Source organism: Pteropus alecto, unplaced genomic scaffold (assembly GCF_000325575.1).
Source record: "Pteropus alecto unplaced genomic scaffold, ASM32557v1 scaffold94, whole genome shotgun sequence".
Classification (NCBI taxonomy): Eukaryota; Metazoa; Chordata; class Mammalia; order Chiroptera; family Pteropodidae; genus Pteropus; species Pteropus alecto.
The window spans coordinates 3,869,378-3,889,087 of record NW_006437736.1 but is presented as its reverse complement, the minus strand read 5'-3'; the positions used below and the strand labels follow the sequence as shown (position 1 = coordinate 3,889,087).

The following is a 19,710-nucleotide window of genomic DNA, read 5'->3' as shown; positions in this document are numbered from 1 at the left end:
AGAAGAAAATACAAATTACCTATAAACTCACCACTCAGAGATAAGCACTATTTGCATTTGATGCATATATTTCTAACCATTTTTCATTGTATAACATATAAACATATGTATATATATTTTTTTTTTTTACAAAAATGCAGTAATTTTATAATCTTGATCTTATTTTTACAACAAATGTTCTTAAAGAGTAGTGGTTTTCAGAATGTGTTCCTTGAAGCCATAAAGTTCGTAGGAATAGCTCCTGGGGGTGGGTGAAGTGAACAATGTTTGATGTTCCTCACTCTTGCTTTAAAAAGAGCCCTGGATTGTTGCTATTGCTGTTGTTTCTTTTTAAATTTGGGCTGTAGCTAGATTTCATTTGGTGAATAAAAAGAATTCTGCAACCAAAAGAAAAAAAAAAAAAATTACAACCCCTTTCTTCTCCAGTTTTAACAAATTCTTCCTTCAGAATTGTCAGCATTTAACAAATCCCCTATGTGTAGGCATTTAGATTGTTGACAATTGTTTGCTATTTCAAATAATAATACAGTGAATTTTCTTGGGAAAATCTTCATAGTTGAATTCCCGGAATTGTTGGGTCAAAGGGTTTTTCAAAACCAATTTGGATTGCCAAATTGACCTTGAGCGTAGTGCTAGTTTATACCTCTTCAAACCCTGGACATTTCACTTTTGAAAATCTTTACCTATTTCACAGTTCAACCATTACAGAAAATACAGTTTCATTTCAGAAAATACAGATGTTTGGTTTTGGTTTTAACTGTTTTAGTAGGTATTTTTATGACTTCATTTATAATTCACCATAAACAGAAAATTAATGAGTAGGTTTTACTTGAGGTTTAGCAAATTAGTGCCATTTGTTCATTTTTAGGTTTATGCCTCAGTGTTAAATTCCTGCCTGCCTTACCATCACCAAATTAATTTGTAGAGTTCTTTCCATTCACTAAGAAATGTAGCTGGTCTTATTTCTACTTGTGGTGTCAGTCTTGTTTTCCTCTCTCCCTCCCTCTTTTCTTTCTTCCCTCTCTTTTTCTCTCCCTTTCCTAAAGGTAGTATATTTAAGAAGGTCAAAAGATCCTTTTAGCAAGACCCGAAGTCCACTCTAGAAAAGTGAATTGGAAAGGGCTCATCATCTTCCTGCTTTAACACTGGGCTGTATTTCTCTGCTGATAAAGGAGAGCAGGTTGTTCTGGAGATTCCTCACTTAGCACACATTCCTTCTGCAGTGCTTCCCAGGTACCAATGCAATGTAATGAGAAAATACAAGGACCAACAGACATGGCAGAGCCAGACAACCAAGTGCAACCAGAGAAGCTGTACAAGTACTGAGTAGTCAAAGGAAGCTATTTGAGTGAAATTAAACAGTGAGTGTCCATAGAAGGTAATTGGGAATGTCACAGTGTGACAGAAGAGGTTTGTTCCATAATTATTTTAAAGGAAATGTGAAAAAAGAACATGATATTAATTCAATAAAAATAAAGCTTCAAGCCATACCATTTTCTTTTCCTTGAATCATTTTTCAGCAACATATTGAGTGCCCAGTACGTGCCAAGTTCTGTGTTAGGCACACAAGATGAAGATGCAAGATAATGCATCAAGATAAATTATCACCTCTTGCAAAGAACTAATGGTTTAATAGGAAAATCAGATATAAAAACACAGATAGATATACAACTGTTTGTTACATTATTTTCTACTCTTCTCTAATTTTCTGTGTTTGAAAAAGAAGAGTCACCTCTGCAGTGCACAGCTGCTTCAAATGCCGTATAGTCTAGATCTTTGGGGGTCTGTCTGACCCCAGTGGCAGTCTTTCCACTAAGCAACATACCTAGCACAAAGTAGTGTTCAGTAAATATTGGCTTAATGAAAAATTTAATGTGATATAGTTTGATATCTATATAGCGGAAATACGTGAGGAAAATAGCCTGAAGTTGACAGGAAGGAAGGAAAGTTTATGGTACCTTTTAAATTTTCAAAGCTATTTAAAAATTCTCTAGAAGTCTTAAAAATTTAATAACATCGTTTATAGGAGCAAATTTTCTAGCCTTTTTGGAGTTACAACGCTCTATTTTATAACATTTATATTTTCTTTTGTAAGTTAATTCAAAAAAGCATTTATTTTATGCCTAGCACCATGATAGATGCAATAGTGTAAAGAGGTAAAGTACCTAATTTTTGCCTGTAAGGAGACAAGAGATTTTTGAACATACACGATTTAGTGGGACACATAACAAAGTAGAGGTAAGCAAAAGGTCTAGGGTAAAACATAGGGTGAAATGCTGTCTGAGTTATAACTATATTCCAGTTAAGAGCACTTATGTACATGCGCATCTGTGTTTTTGTGTGCTTTTCACCTTTTATAGAATTGAAATCGAATTTTCCATATACAAGTTTTACAAACCTCATTGAAGTAGTTAGAACTACCTCGAGATAACAAAACCAGATTAGGACTCATTGGTGCAAAATATTTTCCCTTTATACTTCCTCTCAGGCATTGATTAGATCGGTTAAAGCTTTGAATGAAGGGGCGTAAGGAACTCAATACCTTTACCAAACAAAAGTGAAATCTTCTAGTTTGCGCAGGAGGAAAAAAGCAACAGTACAGTAGTAGAATCTGTAATTAGGAAATAAAGTCTATGTAAAGAGATCCCAAAGAATTTCCTGAGTTTTTAATCTCTCTGTTAGTGTCATCTCATTTTGATTTCCACTGTCACAGCAAGCCTGCTTGCTCTCTCTCTCTTCCTCCTCTCTTTGTCCTTAGGGACTTTTCTTTCTCAGCCTTTGGGGATGGTATGATTTCAGAGGAGAGAATATTGATGCCCTAATGATACCAAAATAAAAATCATGAAGCAAGTAAATGACAGTTGTATAAACTGTGCTCGTATAATGTTTTATAAAGAGCAGTTTAATCCTTCCAACATCCTTGTGAGACAGGGGCATTAACCCCATTTGACAAATGAGGACACTAAAGATCAGAGAGTTTTATTTATGGAAAGTCATACAGCAGAATAACCAACATTAGGAAATAGTGTCCACTCTAACCTTTGTTAAGTAAGACTTCTTAAATGATAGCACTCATTCAACAAATATTTGTTGCGACATAGACCGATGAAGTAGAAAAAAGAGTCTAGAAATAAACCTACACATATAGTCAACTGATTTATGATACAGGTAACATTGAAGTACAGTAAGAGAAAGATGGGCTTTTAATAAATTTCACTAGATCAATTGTATGGCTATATGAAAAAAATGAATTTGAATCTTTGCCTTATACCATCCGAAAAATTACTTTGAGATGGATAAGAGACATAAATATAAAAGGTAAAATAATAAATCTTTTAGAAGAAAATAGAAGATTATCTTCATGGCTTTAACATAAACAAGTCAAACATTTCTTAAATAGGCAAAGCTTTCTAAAACAGGACAAAATAAAGATCAAGCCATAAAGGAAAAATAAAAAAACTGGTCTTCATTAAAATTAGTTAATCAAGAGAAGAAAGTAAAAAGGCCACCAAATGAGAGAAAATATTTGTAATACATAAATGCAATAAAAGACTCTACCAGAATATATTAAATGGTCCTACACATTCATACAAATAAAGTCAGTCAACCCAATAGAAAAGTAGGCAAAAGGCTTGCAGGCGCTTTACTAAAGAGCTATTATCCAAATGACCAATAGACATCTGAAAAGGTATTCAACTTTATTAATTGTTAGGAAAATGCATGATAAAACCATGAGACAACTACACACCCATGAGAATGACCAAAATTATAAAGGCTGACAATACCAAGTGTTGACACAGCTGTTGAGCAACTGGTGGAAATATAAATTGGTATAAACACTTGGAAACACTGTTTGGCAGTACCTTCTAAAGCTGGACATGTGAATGCCCTGTGACCCAGCATACCAAATGATGTGTAAAAAGTATGTTCATAGCAGCACTCTTCGGTACATAGTCCAAAACTAGAAATAATCAGTGTCCATCAAGACTAGGATGGATAAGTAAATTGTAATGTATTCGTTGTATTCACGAGTGTTTTCTTAACCTAACTGTGGTACAGGACCAGATTTTTTTCCCTGTCAGAATGGAACTCTTGTGTAGTACATTATTACACACAAGGTCAAATCACTCAAAAATTTCTAGATGCTCCCATGCACCTTCTGTACGCATGGAATTGCAGATCAGTGGCAAACAAATGTGGACCAGCAGTGGTCTACAAATTGCACTTCAAATAACGCTGTCCTCAAGCAATGAAGGCAAACCAACTGCAACTACACACAACAATGTGGATGAATTTCACTACCAGATGCAAAGGGGTCTATACTTTATCATTCCATTCATTTAAAGTTCAATGACAACAAAAATCACCCATGATGTTAGACATAAGGATTACCCTTGAGGAGCAGAAGATTGTCATTTGAAGGGGCCAAGAGGGGAATTCTGGGATTCTTAATCTCGACACTGCACCAATGCATCATTTGTGTGTTGATTAGATAGATGCGCTCATTTTTGTGAAAATTTTATCAAGCTGTACACTTATGATTTGGGCACTTTTTGCTTATGTTTTACTTACCATTTACATTAAAAATGATTAAATACCTATTATACACATGCAAAGGTATTAGATCAGTGAAGAAAACAGTGTATATAAACCAATGTGGAATTACAAATTATGATTCCATGAAAGAAGGTGTACTGATAGAAAATAAGGAAGGAAGGAATCTACTTAGATACAATGGTCAAAGAAGGGCTTCTCTGAAAAGGTATTTTAGCTGAGACCTAGAGGATAAAAAAGGAAGCCACAAAGCCAAGAGTGGAGGCAAACAATAAGGAATTTCAGTAACTGTTTTAAGCAGAGAGATAGAATTTAATGGATTTATGGCAAAAGAGATATTGCAGACGCAGGGTACAACTTGGGAACTGGTGTTATGAAAATTGGGCAGGAGGAAATGGGATGGAAGGAAGTAGGGTTTTGGTGTGCATTTGCTGATAATGGAAAGGCGAAAATGGGTAGTTTTGCAAGAGTCTTGTCAACATCAGGATAAAAAAATTGTGATATCTAGAATAAAGGAAAATCTGGTTTAAAAGGAAGTACATTCCCAGTTAATTTTCAAAACCGAGGAAAATATGATTATTAAAAGTTAAGTGATGGATGAGCTTTAATGCATTTCAGTGTGTTTTGGGTAATTTGAGATAAATAAAAGTATGTTTGCGTATTAGAGAATTTTGATTCAGGCATTTGAAGATGGGTGGCAAATGGGACAGCATTCATTCCAACCCCTCCAGTTTTAGTGTCTCTGGCATCCCACCGGTCACTCTTGTCCTTTACCCTCCCCTACTCCTCACACACAGCTATTCGATTATCACTCATTTCATCCTTTCTCCTCACCTTCAAATATTTCATTGAAAGTACTGAGCATTTGCATGTGTATCATCCTTATTTTAATCCTTTTATAACCCTAACAACGTCATGTTTGCGGAGATGCATGTGGGGAAACTTTGGCTCAGAGAAGCTGTGTGATTTGTCTAAGTTCACAACCTGCACTCCTGACTCCAAGTACATTGCTTTTTCTCTTGTGCCACTGAGGCCTTTATCTCTTCCTAATCTACACATGATGGTCTTATGTTTAAAATATTGTCATCTGCATTATGAGTAATGTGCCTATTGTTTGTTAGATTTTATAAGAGACATCTTCCTAAAAGGATGAGTTATATATATGAATATAGGATATATACGTATAATATGTGACTATATTTCACTTAATATAGACTTGAAATCAATTTTGTATATACTGAAGTTTTTTGAAAAAGTTTAATAGCTTTTGAGGTAATTAGAACTTTCCTGAAGTATAGCATATCAATGATCTCTAGCATAATTATCACTGATTTCATAAGTCTTCTTAATTACTAAAAATCTGGAAGAAGAGAGATATGACCTTAATGCAGAGATTAAAGAAATTGTAGTGCCCCAAGATCTCACTAAAAATGAGAAGGTAAACCAAGTAATTATTCAGAGCTTAGCTTTTTTCCTGCTGTTTGCCTTCTTCCCTCTGACTCTGTGTCTTTAATACCACTGATAGATTAAACTCATATCACTTGTTTTTCATCACTTGTTGGTAGCTCTAGGGAAACTAGGAGATTTAGAAGATTCATTAAAATGAAGTCAATAGGATCACTTCATAAATTATATAAAAGTCTAACCATTGTACTGTGTACCTGAAACTAATATAAGTAAATAGAAATAAATAAATAAATATGAAGTAAATAGATTATAGATTTTAATCCATTGCTTTTGAAAGTTAAGAGATGAGCCATTTTTGCTAAGCATGTACAACCTGCTCCTAAAATATCCAATAGCATTACATTTGTATAACTTTTATGATGACTAGTAAACTAGAACAGTGTGAGGCAAAGAATCTAATCTAGCCTTTCTAGAAATGGAAAAGATCCCTAGTTGAATGGAATCCTAAAATAAAGTAAAACAGCGTGGGTAATGCATGGGTGCTGATCGTGTCTCTCTCTGCCTGACATGCCCTAAGGGAGCCTGCTAGATCGACTTCTGGTTTCAGCCATTTATGGAGGTGACTGTAGCTGTTCATATGAGACAATGACTGTTCACTGACTGTTGTCTTGGAAATTCTTCCTAGAATATCCTGACCTCTACCATGTGTGGTATAAGAATGACTGTTTTGGCGCGGGGACATAAGATGACTCCCAGGGATGTAGTAATGCACCACACTCCTTCATTAAGGTGAACTCAATCCCCAACTTTTCCTCTCTTTTTTATTTGCCATAGAGTGATTCTCATCAGTTTCGTGTCATGGCAGCTGTCCTTCGCCATTGTTTACTAATCGTAGGTCCAACTGAAGACAAAACAGAAGAGCTGCACAGGTAGGTAACCTCTGTATTTGTATCTCAGCGAAGGGCATCATCAGTTCTTGTTTTTATGTATCTAATTTTAATTGCTTTAGACGAGAAAGTGAAAATATTACAGTAAATCAGCTATCTGTCAGGTCAGAAATCATTACTATGCCCTGATGAAAAGTTTTCATTCTGTCCCCTTTGACTTTGTTATATTGAGTTCCAACAAAGAGAAAAGAATTTGACATTTGTTGCATTCAACAGGAAACCCCAGAACAACTATAATAATAGCACACAGTTATTGAATACTGTGTGTGACATCTTAACTTCTTTTAATCATCACACCAGCCTTATGAAGGAGATACCACTATTTTTCCCTAAAAAGATGATGAAACTGAGGCATAGAAAGATCAAGCAATTTCTCCGAGATCACATAGCCTTAATAAATGAAAGAGCGTGGATTTGAACCCTGCTTTTAATTACTACACTTAAACCAATACTCTCACTAATCTCATTGTAAAAGTATTTACCAAAAAACATATCTTAAGCAATATTAATTAAATTTTAAAATTTATAAGAATTAGGTTACAGTCTCAAGTTTTAATATAAAAAATAAATATAAAAAGGTTTTATGACTTGACTGTTAGAGCTATAAATGGACTGCTGTTAAAATGTATTATTCTATGAGAACAACTCATTAGTACTAACGCAATTTCTAGTGCTATTACTTTATTCTAGATCACATTTGTAGTAACAAGACTTCTGACTTGAACATAAAACTGCTCATGGTGCTTTATAAGAACACACATGGCATTTTAAACAATTCAAATAAATTAAAATCTGCAAAAAAAAAACTTTTGGCATTAACTCTGCTTTACAAGCAAATTTAATAATATTGGGTTCTTCTTAATAAGTAGAAATTAGCTTTGGGGCATTTGCAATATTCTGTTTTCCAAAATGTGGCTTAAATATAACTATGGAGACACAACCACAGTGTAAAATAAAACTTACCCTTAATTGTTATTTTTCAAGAAACTCCATGTTATTTTTGTTATGGTTGGCCATTTATTATTTGATATTGTAATGAGTCTGTTGGTAGGTTATCTTTATGTGCTCTGCCCTACAAGCCTTCAAAAGATTGTTTTTAACAATTAAAAAGTGTAATTTTTTATGCAGCTACAGATCAAAAATTCCTTTAATTTTCTTGAGACTGTGCTTTTAAAAAATCAAATTAACTGCAATAAATCATATCTTCTAAAAAGATTTTATTGAGCATTTTGTCTTACTGTTAATTTTTTTATGGTCCAAAGACTAGAAATCTAGATACTAAAAGTAAGAGAAAATGAGTTTACAAGCCCAGGGGTAAATTGATTTTTTTTAAAATCAGATATCACGAGTTAACAAACATTCATACAAAAATGTGAAGAGAAAGTGTATTGACAGGAATTGTTACACTAGTCACAAAAACATTGCTAAGGATTCTCTGAAGGACGAATATAATATTTTAACACAGCACCTGATATCTGTCAAAATACAGCAAAACTGCATAGAGATTTTAAATATCAAATTTTTAAAACAATCAGATTTCTTTATTTTTCTTTCTGATGCTTAAATATTTATTTTCTTAAATTTTAAAGATATTTTTCTTCAAATTTGCTTTAATCTTAAAAGTTGCTTTGATAAAATATCTATCAGCTACTGTAAATAAGAAGGGCTACCCCTAGAGCTAGACAGGATTTATGAGTATAGAGGCTTTCCTGGGAGATTGAGGTTGCTGCTGACCTGACAGTTTATCTCGAATGGCCCTGCATGTCCCTTTAATCGGAATTAAAGTAATTAGTATCATTTGAGCAGTAATGACTCTAGGATAATCCATTTAAATACAGAGAAAACTGTACCAACCTCAATGGGCTATTTTAGGAACCTTACTAGAATTGTAATATCTACTAAAGGCTGCTCCTTTGTAGTGACCCTGAAAACAGTTCGTGTGTGTGTGTGCAAAACATAAGTTTAAGAAAAAAAAATCAGAACGTTTCAAAGTAAGATCTTAGTTCATTTTTAAAGTTATTCTCTAATTTTTTTTTGACACTGATTTATTTTAAGGAAAAATGTAATGAAATAGGTAAACCTGGACAGTATAAAGTATGGTTATGCATTATTTTCAAACTCAAAAGGTTACAATAATGATTAGATGAGAAATTAATAAAGCACTCTGCCCCTGGCACTGAGTAAGCTCTCAGTAAATGGGGAGCTGCTGCTACCACGTGGCCACCACAACACTGCTTCTATTACTGTTACTGTAAGAAGTGTATTGGCTGTTAGATCCAATATTTAGTTTCAAATCTCCTTTTAAAAATTGTTTCACAATTTGGTATTTTGTTTAGAAAACTTATTTCTATGTATATCCTGTGATTACGTAGAGAAATTCTTTTTGTTAATCTAAGTTTTTCTATGTTCTATGATACATGCATGTCAGGAGCCTAGGAGACGAGTGAGTAAAATGGCTTGGCAGCAGCTTTTTTCTGATACGTTGTCTCTGTAAGACATTGTTCCCTGTACCCCACCAGAGAAATCAAGAGGACTTGGATGTAGAGATAAAATGAGTTAGCTCACAATAACAGCTGACTTGACCTTTCCTTCCACTGATCAGCATCTTAGTTTTAAAAATCTGTCTTATATTTCATTTTATTTTACCTAAACTTATGGTAACAAGTAAATTGTTGGTATGACCCTCCTCTTTTGGTACATTAAAGGACGTCCTAGTTCTGTTCATCTCTTCTATCTGCCTGAAAGTATTTTCAGCCCTCTTGTCCATAGTCAGTCAGCTTATACATAAACACTTAGCCAAAAAAAGTTCCACGTGAATGTGGTTGTGGTTTTATTTTATTTTGGAGAGAAGGAGGAAGATGGGATGGCCTGTGCATGAAAAAAGAGAGGAGAAAAGACGAGAGGAGGACCAGATCTGATTTAATTTCCTTTAGCCTCTCAATCTAATTTCTTTCACTCAGCACATTGGTATCTACAAAGCTCTTTATTTTTTCACCCAAAAGAGCCAGTGCATTTAAAAAGTATTTATTTCTCTACTTTTTTTTGTTATTTCTTTATTTAAACCAATTCATTTTATCTCATATACTGAAGGGGAAAATTTAGTACCTAATAACAACTCATTACAATGCTAAGCTTTGAGATATAATTGACATATAACGTTGTACAAGTTTAAGGTGTATAACATGTTAATTTGAGCCACTTACATGTTGCAAAATGATTAGTACCATAGCATTAGCTAAGCATAGTGGCTTACACATGACAGACTTAATAATGTTTGAAAATTAGATGATTTCATTTTGGCTTATATTTATTAACTGAACACTTACTATGTGTTAGGCTCTATGTTGAGCTCTAGGGCAACAAAGATGAATCTAGTACAATCTGTGTTCTTCAGGGCTCCCCAACTAGGGGATAAAACAGACTTTTAAGTAAGCAAATGCAGTTGTTTTGATGAATGTTGTGTCAGACATGATCAAGCTTATGTAGCTATACGGAAAAATTAGTTTACTTTGGAGAAATCAAGGAGAGGAGGTTTTATTTTGGTATTTTTTTTTGTTTATTATTTTGTTTTTGTTCTTTTGTTAACCTTAAAGTTCTTAGCTTTTTAACCTGATTTTCACTGTGAATAACAGTTATCTAGGTGAACAGATATTTTTCTCTTGTATCTCTGAGCACCATGGTAGGTGCTTGAGGGACTCCACAGTGCATAGTCTGGAGGAACATAGTCTAAATGGGGAGACAAGACATAAATATTATTACTAGTTAAATAACATTTTAAGACAAGAATAAAAGAGGTATCATAAGATAGTTTTTGAGTAGTCTCTCAGTAAATTAACTATCCAAATAGTAATTACTAATAGAATTCAAAGAACAAACTCACTGTGGTCTCGCATGATGAGGGGACTCTTCCTCATTCATGTGGTACCTGTTCTTCATCTTCATCCAGACCTCCGGTTCCCTGATGATTCCTTTTTCTCCCATTTATAAGCCCCCGTATAGGTTTACTTTCTTTCCTCTCTATTCTGAAGTATTGATTCATCATTTCAACCTCTCTCTGGTCCCTCATCATTATCATGTCCTGCCAGCCTTCAGGTACCCCAGATCTGTTAGATCACCTTCTTTCTCTACTTCTAAACTCAGGCTGCTCCGTCCTTTGGGAAAATTTTACCTAACCTGACAGAGTGGTACTTCATCTTCAGAGTATGCAGAGTTGTTTTTTAAAAGGCAAATCTCTGCTTAGAATCCTCTCATGGCTCACCTCTGTCTTCACAATTAGAAACAAATACATTTGTTTTGTCACTGTGCATTTATTAATGATCTGCGTTTCATCTGGGTAATGTTTCCCTGGCTTTTGCACCTTCTCCTTTGTGCAAAGGCCAACACAACTCTGGTTTGAGGTTATCAATAAGCTACTTGGCTGTAACATAACTCATCACGGCAGTCCCCTTTATTATAATCTCTCTACCTCACTCCATACACACACCTTTCTGGCCTACTACTAAGGCCCCTCCTTTAGAGGCCTTGTCTTTTGCTTTAGACTTAGAGACTTGTTTTCACTTCCCCACAGACACCATATTCTCTTTCTTCCATATTTTACTATTCTTTCCTGTAGTGCAGGGATCCCCAGCCGATGGGCTGCAGAGTGGTGCCAGTCTGTGGTCTATTAGGAACCAGACCGCACACAGGAGGTAAGCAATGGCGAATAAGCAAACCTTCATCTGTATTTGGAGCCGCTCCCCAGTACTAGCATCACTGCCTCAGCTCCACCTCAGGTCATTTCTCAGAGGAGCACTGGTCCCTGGTGCCAAAAAGGTTGGGGACCACTGCAGTATAATGCAATATGTCTACCATTCAGAATCTCCTTAATAATTGGCATTTACTATGTGCCAAGCAGAATGCTTTACATGCTTTTTTTCATTCAATCCTCACATCGATAAAGAGATAAACTTATTTCCCTTTACAGTTGAGGATACCAAGGCCTAGAAGAGGTCATGTAATTTGCCCAAGGCACACTTTTACTAAGGGGCAACCTAGAATTCAGCCCATTGTTCTACAAATTATGTTATGCTGCTTTCTCTTAGGACAATGGGTATATTTTATTTATTTTTATATACTTAGCACCTAGCACAAGGCATAGTAAGTATTTGCTGAGAATGAAGTAAGGTTTGAGCTAGTTTTAAAGAATGAGAGTGTTCTAGGCAAGAGAAAACATGGACAGATACAGAAATAAAGAACAATGACCAGGTCACTATGAGTTATAAAGGTACCCACTGCTGAGAGCAGCATTCAGAGGTCTTTCCATCCATACCTGATCCAAAGTTTTCTTGACACTTCCTCATCTGCTGCTGCTCCAGCCTTCTCTTGGCCTTTGCACGAAACTCCTCTTAGGTGTTAGCTACCTGATTCTTTTGTTATTCTCTCTTGAATCCATTCTATGTAGGCTTGCTTTAGTTCCACTACTCCACCAAAATGGCTATTAAGGTCACTAGTGATTTCTGTGTTGCTAAATCTAGTGGACGTTTCTCAGTTGTCATTGCTTGATCTGCCCACATCCTTTGTCACAAGCGACTCCAGTCTTACTTATCTATTTTTTTCCAAGATACCATACTATCTTGGTTTTCCTCCTACCTGTAGCTAGTTGTAATTTCTTCCTCTGTGTCTCAGCCTCTGGATGATGGAGTGTCCCAGCCTCAGCCCTATTAGTTTTTCCTCCCACACTCATTCCCTTACTGATCTAATCCAGTCTTCTATCTTTAAATACTATCTACATATTAATGACTTCTCAATTTATATACCTAATCTAGATCTCTCTCCCCCACCCCTCTGAACTCATTCTTATAACTAACTTCCTACTAAAATCTCTACTTGGAAGTCTAATGGCATCCCAAATTTAACATATCCAACATTGAACAGTCTTCCCCTAAAAATTTGCTTTTCCCATTTCAGTTTATGGCGACTCCAGCTTTCCGCTTGCTAAAGCTAGAACATTAAGTTTCAAGTGTACAATTCAACAGTAAGCCATGTAGATATCCCTAACTTCTTTAAGTCTTTGCTCAAATGACACCATCTCTGTGAAGTCTGCTGTAATCACCTTATTCAAAATTACAACCCACACATCCTGCCTATCTTACCCTCCAGGGTTTTACACCCAGACCACTTATCACCTTCTGTTCAATTAACTTATTTGTTTTGTCATTGACTGTTTTTTCCATACTCAAAAATAAGCTCCATAAGGGCAGGGAGGTATCTCTGTTTTCTTCATAATACCTGCCTAAAGCAATGCCTAGCATGGGTAATTAAGAAATAATTACTGAATTGAGTTAGATTACTGAGTTAGATTAAAGTAAACTTAGGTATTTACATCTGAAAATCTTTGGGCAATCTTAAGATTCATTTAAGTAGGTTTTTTAGCCATGAAAAGATATCTGACCAGGAAGATTTGTTAACAGTTGTGGGTCTACATGTACTGTCATCATGCTTCTCTGTGACATTTGGTATTAAATTATGTTCAGTCCAGCAAATTGATACAGGGCCGTATTTTAGATTGCCTTCCCTCTCCCACAACTACAAGGCTTTAATCAGGGCATTAAGGAGCTCTAAATAGGCCTTGCTTTTAAATCTGCATATCAGGAGGGGGCTGGGAGCATGAGTGGGAGGATGTCATGTCCCAGTGATTAATGATCTCTAGGAAGCTGAAAAGGGGAGAGTAATATACACAGTATTTCTACCCCCTGGAGTAGGAATGCAAACACCATTGTGTGGATCTGTGCATAGTCACTGACTTCCTGGTAGCTGGAGAATTTCATACACTCTTCTACCACAAATAAAACTGTCAGAGAAGTGACAGAGCTCAAAAAGCTGGCCTTCCTTACTTAAAAAGAATAGCTCAAACACAGTGAGCCAGAAAATTAATTTCGTAGTTGTTTGGGAACCCAGTTGTTTAATAAGAAATGAGAAAATGGGAACTTTTCTTGAAAAGCCTACAACCTCCAAATATTTGATGAATAAAACTCTGTATTTGATTTCTTAAATATACCAAATTCCCGGAAACTGCTTATTTTAAATGAATTTAAAAGGAAATATTTCTTTGTAATGAAATGCATCATCTTAAACTTTTCAGTATGGTCTCTATGGTAGATTCAGAGAATTATACTATCGATAGACTCCAGAGCCTACCGCCCTATGTGTTTAAAAAAATCCTAACATTTCAGAATGGCTTATACAGTTTTAGAAAGTAATTCTAAGGTAGAGTTCTTTTCTTTTCTTTTTTTTTTTTTTTAACTCTAGTGAATCTGTAATAATTACAGTTACCAAATGTTTAAGTCAGAAGCAAAATATCTTTAACTATGGATAAGGAACTACAGATGTTTGCAAAAAATTTTTTTAAAAAGTTTGTGGGTAAAGCATTTTATTTCAACCAGTTGTAATTATTTACAAATAACCAAAATTACAGACTTTTCTTTGTTTAATAATAATAGCAGCAGCAGTAGCAGCAGCTGCAGTAGATTTTCAGTGGGAACAACCAAATAACTTGTATTTTACCAGGAACTGTTCATTCATAGGATTTGTTATTTTTGTTCTTGGTTCAGATTTTTTGGTACCCTTTACGTTAACACTCATTGTTCTACATCATCTAAGTTTTAAACTTTGATTCCTTACGATTTTTTTTCCATAATATAAAAAGAAAGGAAATATTCATTCTTGGGGAAATGGAGTCACGCTTCAGAGTAAAGGAGAGGAAAAAATTGTGTGTTTTATTTCTTTTATTTTGTTTTATTTTTGAGAGTATCACTATAATCTAAATTAAAAGGAACTACTATGGTCTAAATTAAGACCGCATCAGATAGATTAAGCCCTGAATTTGGTTTCCAAGTGGTTAGACTTTTAAATTACATTTGCAAGAGTTTATTTTTAGTCAGGATGTGGTTATTTTTAGACCTGCTTCTCTGTCACTAGGAAATGTAATGCCTGTCTTTCCATTGTTGTTTATCAGGAAGTTCTGAGGCACAGGCTTACAAGATCCAGTTAGCACAGAGCATTGCCTCTCCCTTTAGATGAAAGAATATGAAATAATACATGAAAGAAAATATTTTAATTGAGAACATGTCTAATTTTTCAATTGTTAGTGTCATTTTAATCTTTTATACACTGAGCAACAGTGCAAGAATACCAACAATACAAGGTTTGGGTTCCCCCTACTGGTGTGCATCTCAGGCTGGTGTATTCATTAATACATAGGAGAAAGGCCTAGGAGATAGCTTCAAAAGAACTATGGTGGCCTCTTTTAAAGAAACCTGGTGATAAGAGAGCAAGAAAAAGCACCATTACCCATTTTCTGCAAGTGTCTCTCAAAAAATTTGGATGATCTAAAAATTGTATTTTCTACATCTAGAAAAAAACAAAACTTAATCCTACGATATTTGAGTTTTAACATTGTTGCCTCTGTGATAAGCTGCTTATATACAGTGCTTCTCAGATGCTTTATGTTGTAATCTAGGGAATAATAAAACACCGGTGAATCCACAAAAGGATTTAAAACCCCAAGGAAAAATTGTAAAGCTAGCATTGTGTTGTAATAAAATTAAAGAGCTGGTGTTAAAGCTCACTAATTCCTATTTTAGCATTTCAGAAAGTGACATGACATCATGTGATTGTGTGTGTCCGTTTAACATCTGTTCTTTCTAATTTGTCATCTGTGTATTCGAAATAGTTCTCTTTATTTTCTCTTAGTCAGTAAATGCCACGTAATATTAAAGGCTCATTTTGAAAAAGAAAATTTTTAATTGACTCCTAAAAGTCACTTCTGAACTTCTTATTATGTTTGCTTTTTAAAAGACTATTCAATCAAGTTAAAATATTGTATTTTTAAATTGCTTTTCAGCAATGCAGTCAACCTTTTAAGCAATGTTCCGGTCTCTTGTTTGGATGTTCTCATTTGTCCATTAACCCATGAAGAAACAGCCCAAGAGGCAACGACTCTAGATGAAGTGCCCAGTGATAAAACAGCTGAGAAAGAAACAGTTTTGAAAAATAATACCATGGTATATAATGGTATGAATATGGAAGCCATTCATGTTTTACTCAATTTTATGGAGAAGAGAATAGACAAGGTAAGGCTGATAAAATGGAGGCCTTTGAAAGATGCTTCTAAAGAATGTAGAAGTGCCATACATAGCAGTATTACGAGACATGATTTTTAAATCTAAGCTTCTTTTATAGTTGACATCTTGTATAATTATTTGTTCTCTGGAAAGCACTTTATAATGCTATGATAAATTGATGAAACCAAGTGAATTAATTTGTTTAAAGCTGAAATTGTATTGATGCAGCACCAAAATTGACAAGTGCCTGAAAACAAAGGAAAAATGAATTACTTTTACACGTAGTTATTTTGTAAGTCCTAGAGGTTAAAATTATCCCCCCCAAAACTTGCTGATACTTTTCATAATACCTAAAAGACATCTTTAAAAGAAAAATCAACTTTCCGTTGGTTGTGAGCTGCTTATATTCTCTCATCTGCCACTCGCTTTGTCAGGCAACTGTATTAAAAGGCAGCAGGGTAGTGTGGGTCGATCATCAAAACCTTTGCCTCATTTAAGCTTATTGGTTAAGTCAGTGAAGACCCTATAAAATGTAGAAAAACCCAGGAAGGATGAAAATGAGCATTAGTAAACATGAAACTAACTGATGAAACGGAAATATTGTTAGGAAAATAATTTCATAAATAGTTTGTAAGCTTTGGTAGCATAGAATGTCTTCCCCTCAAAAAGGAGTATTAATATGCTCAGTTATATGGAGAAAAGTAATACTGTTACAAACTAAACTAATATAGCATATATGGTTTTCTTTATAGGGAAGCAGCTATAGAGAGGGTCTAACTCCAGTTCTCAGCTTATTAACAGAATGTTCCCGAGCCCATCGAAACATCAGAAAATTTCTCAAAGATCAGGTAACTGCTTAATGCATATTACATCTTAAAGTTAATCTTCTATGTGTTTTTTTTAAACATAGAATTAATGATTTAAATTCTTTCATAGTTGTTTTCTTTTAGAAAGTCAGAAACTCGGAAAAGTTAGTTTTAATCTTTGAAATCTTCCTAATCCAGAAATAAGTGATCCTGTGTATTTTTTTGTCATTCATTTATTCAACAAGTATTTCTTGAATCTACTATGTGCTGTGTTCTAAATATCGTTCTAAACATTAAAATACAGATGAAGTCTTTGCCTTGTGGAGTTGACCTTATACTGAGAGGTTAAAAAGTAAACAAGTAAAGATATGATATAATGGCAAGGAAGGATAAGCATTCTGAAGATAGATACAGCAGGGGAGGGGGAACTTAGAAGAATAAGGGAGGGCCTCTCTGAGGAAGTAATGTTTGAGCAAAAACTTAGATAAGTAAGAAAAGGATCTCTGAGAATATTCTAGAAAAAGAATGTACCAGAGAACAAGTTCAAAGTTCCTGAGATGGAAGGACGCTTTGGAATGCTTAAGGAAAAGCAAAAAGATCAGATAACAATGTGAAAGGAGAGAGTGGTAGATGAAGTAAAAGAGAAAAGCAAGAACTAAATAACATAAGATCGAATAGGACTTCTGCTTCTCTTTTAAGTGATATGGGGAAGCATTCGGCTGTTTTGAGTAGGGAAGTGACATGACCTCATTTATATTTAAAGATACTTTGGGTACTGTCTGTAGGATAGACTAGAGAAGTGTGAGTAGGTGTGAAGAGACCAGCCCAAAGAGAACTCATGGCGAAGGTTTGGAGTAGGATGGAGCAGTTAGAGGTCATGGTAAGAAATGCATCTGTACCACCAGATCTTTTGTCTCCTCTTCTATCACAATGGATGAATTGTCCCTGCTTCCTTCTCTGGCCAGCCTCTGCACTGGTATCTTGGATTCCTCTCTCTCACCTTCTCAAGAACTTTGCTCCTGCATTTATTCCTTCTTTCTTCCTAAATTAATCGTTTTTTTTTTTAACGTACTAAATCATTTCTGTCCACATTCAAACTCATCTTCCATTATAAAAGCAAAAAATTCTTCCCTTAACCCTGCTTCTCAAGCTGCCTCCCCATTCCTCTACTCTTCTTTACGCATTGTTCCTCAGAAGAGTTTTCTATATTCACGCTGTCTTTTCTCTTTACTCATCTTTGATCTCATTCAGCAGTCATGGTTTTGAAAATCATCTATACACTGATGACTCCCAAATTTCTATTTCCAGCTCTGGTCTGTCCCCTAAGCTCCAGACTTATATGGCAAACTGCCTACTCATCTCCTCCCCTTGGATGTATAGTATCTCAAGTTTAACATATTCCAAACTAATGTCTTGATTTCCCATGCCCACCCCACCCTGTTTTTTCCTTCTTCCCACATTTCAATACATGGTAGTACCATTCACCTCATTATTGATTTATTGCTATGTAGAATTTCCCCTAATAAATGAACCAGGTTCATTTTTCCCCTCTATGTTTATGGTCCAGATTTAGTAAGCACTTTACTGTATGTAGAATATATTAATAGATATTTCTGGTAAGGAGAGATTGGAAAGTCGGGATTCTTATCTTTGAGGAATTTATAGTCTGTTGAAGGATGAGAGACGTACCATGAAAGCACAAATAATCATTTAAACAAAATAAACTAGTTAATTAATGAATTGGGGTCATCTCCAAATTTGACCTTTTTAAAGACATTCTACCATGGCTAGGAGGACTTGGTGAAGAATAACAAATGAAAATACTTTAAGCTTTTTCACATAGGAGATCCAAGTTCAACTAAACTGTTTAGGTTTTGCTATCTCTGGCCAAAAAAGCTAAAAGATAAAAATAAGCTATTTGTTAAACAGTTTCTTTACACAAAGGCCTTGGGTCATACATTATGTAGATATAAGAGATTATGAGACCCATTCCTTGTCCTCAAGGAAACACTACAGTATAGATAAAGAAATGAAACAAGACAAGTAAAAGATAACTAAAGATACAAGGCACTTTTCAAAAATCAACTTTCCTTCTGAGGAGGGTGCTCAGAGTACTGTAGAGTATGATAATTGAGAAAGGCAAAACTTGAAGTAACATGATTAGCTTTGATAATAGTGTAAATGGAACCATGGCTAATTAATTATTATGCTCTACCATTGATACCAGATTAAATTCTACTGGTGCATGCCCAGAGGAAATTGGTCTTGAGTGGTCTGTATTGGAGCAGGTAGAAAGAGAATGGATCAGGGTAGAAATTACTGATCCAGGCTACCTTAGTCTGGTAAGGCTTAGGGAAGAGATGAGAATGCTATGGGTTTGAGAGAGGAACTTGACAAGATTTGTCAAAGAAAACCTTTGTTGGAAGGTAGTATTTGCGGGGCAGTTATAGAAAGGGTCTATACCTATGCAATTTGAGAGTGATAAATAATAATAAAAACAACAAAATTTCATTTAAAAGACTTGTTCCAAGGAGCTCAAAATATGGCTCACAGACTTTGTCTGTGATAACCTATGTTAATAGATTCTGTCCTCTGGAATTTTAAGCACATCCTACACGAAAACTTGTTACATGTCTCATTCTTCTAGAAATAGGAGATAAATTCAATATGATTGACTGAATAAATAACAAGAATTTATTGTGCAATTACTTTGTGCCTATAGAACACAAAGAGCATTGTGTTCTGTCCTACCAGAGATAATTAAAATATGGGTTCTATAAACACTTTGGGTAGGTTACTCAATTTTCTGAGATTTAGTTTCTGTTTTTATTCAGTTATGTCTTTATTGCCTCCAGTACCTCCTGATACATGGTAGACACTCAACATAGAGAATGT

At 34.9% G+C, this 19,710-nt stretch overlaps 1 protein-coding gene across 13 annotated transcripts in view; it reads left to right on the top strand.

Annotated features, from left to right (window-relative positions):
* RIC8B (RIC8 guanine nucleotide exchange factor B) overlaps nucleotides 1-19,710 on the top strand; it is a 90,767-nt gene that overhangs the window by 36,841 nt on the left and 34,216 nt on the right. For all 13 annotated transcript variants that reach the window (XR_001517143.2, XR_003047085.1, XR_001517142.2 and 10 more), the window contains exons 4-6: nucleotides 6,796-6,890; nucleotides 15,790-16,018; nucleotides 16,762-16,857. Coding sequence is in view for 2 of the 13 variants with exons in the window: in XM_015591548.2 (XP_015447034.1) it covers nucleotides 6,796-6,890; nucleotides 15,790-16,018; nucleotides 16,762-16,857 (420 nt within the window). In the remaining 11 variants the exon portion in view is untranslated. The remainder of the gene's footprint in view (nucleotides 1-6,795; nucleotides 6,891-15,789; nucleotides 16,019-16,761; nucleotides 16,858-19,710) is intronic.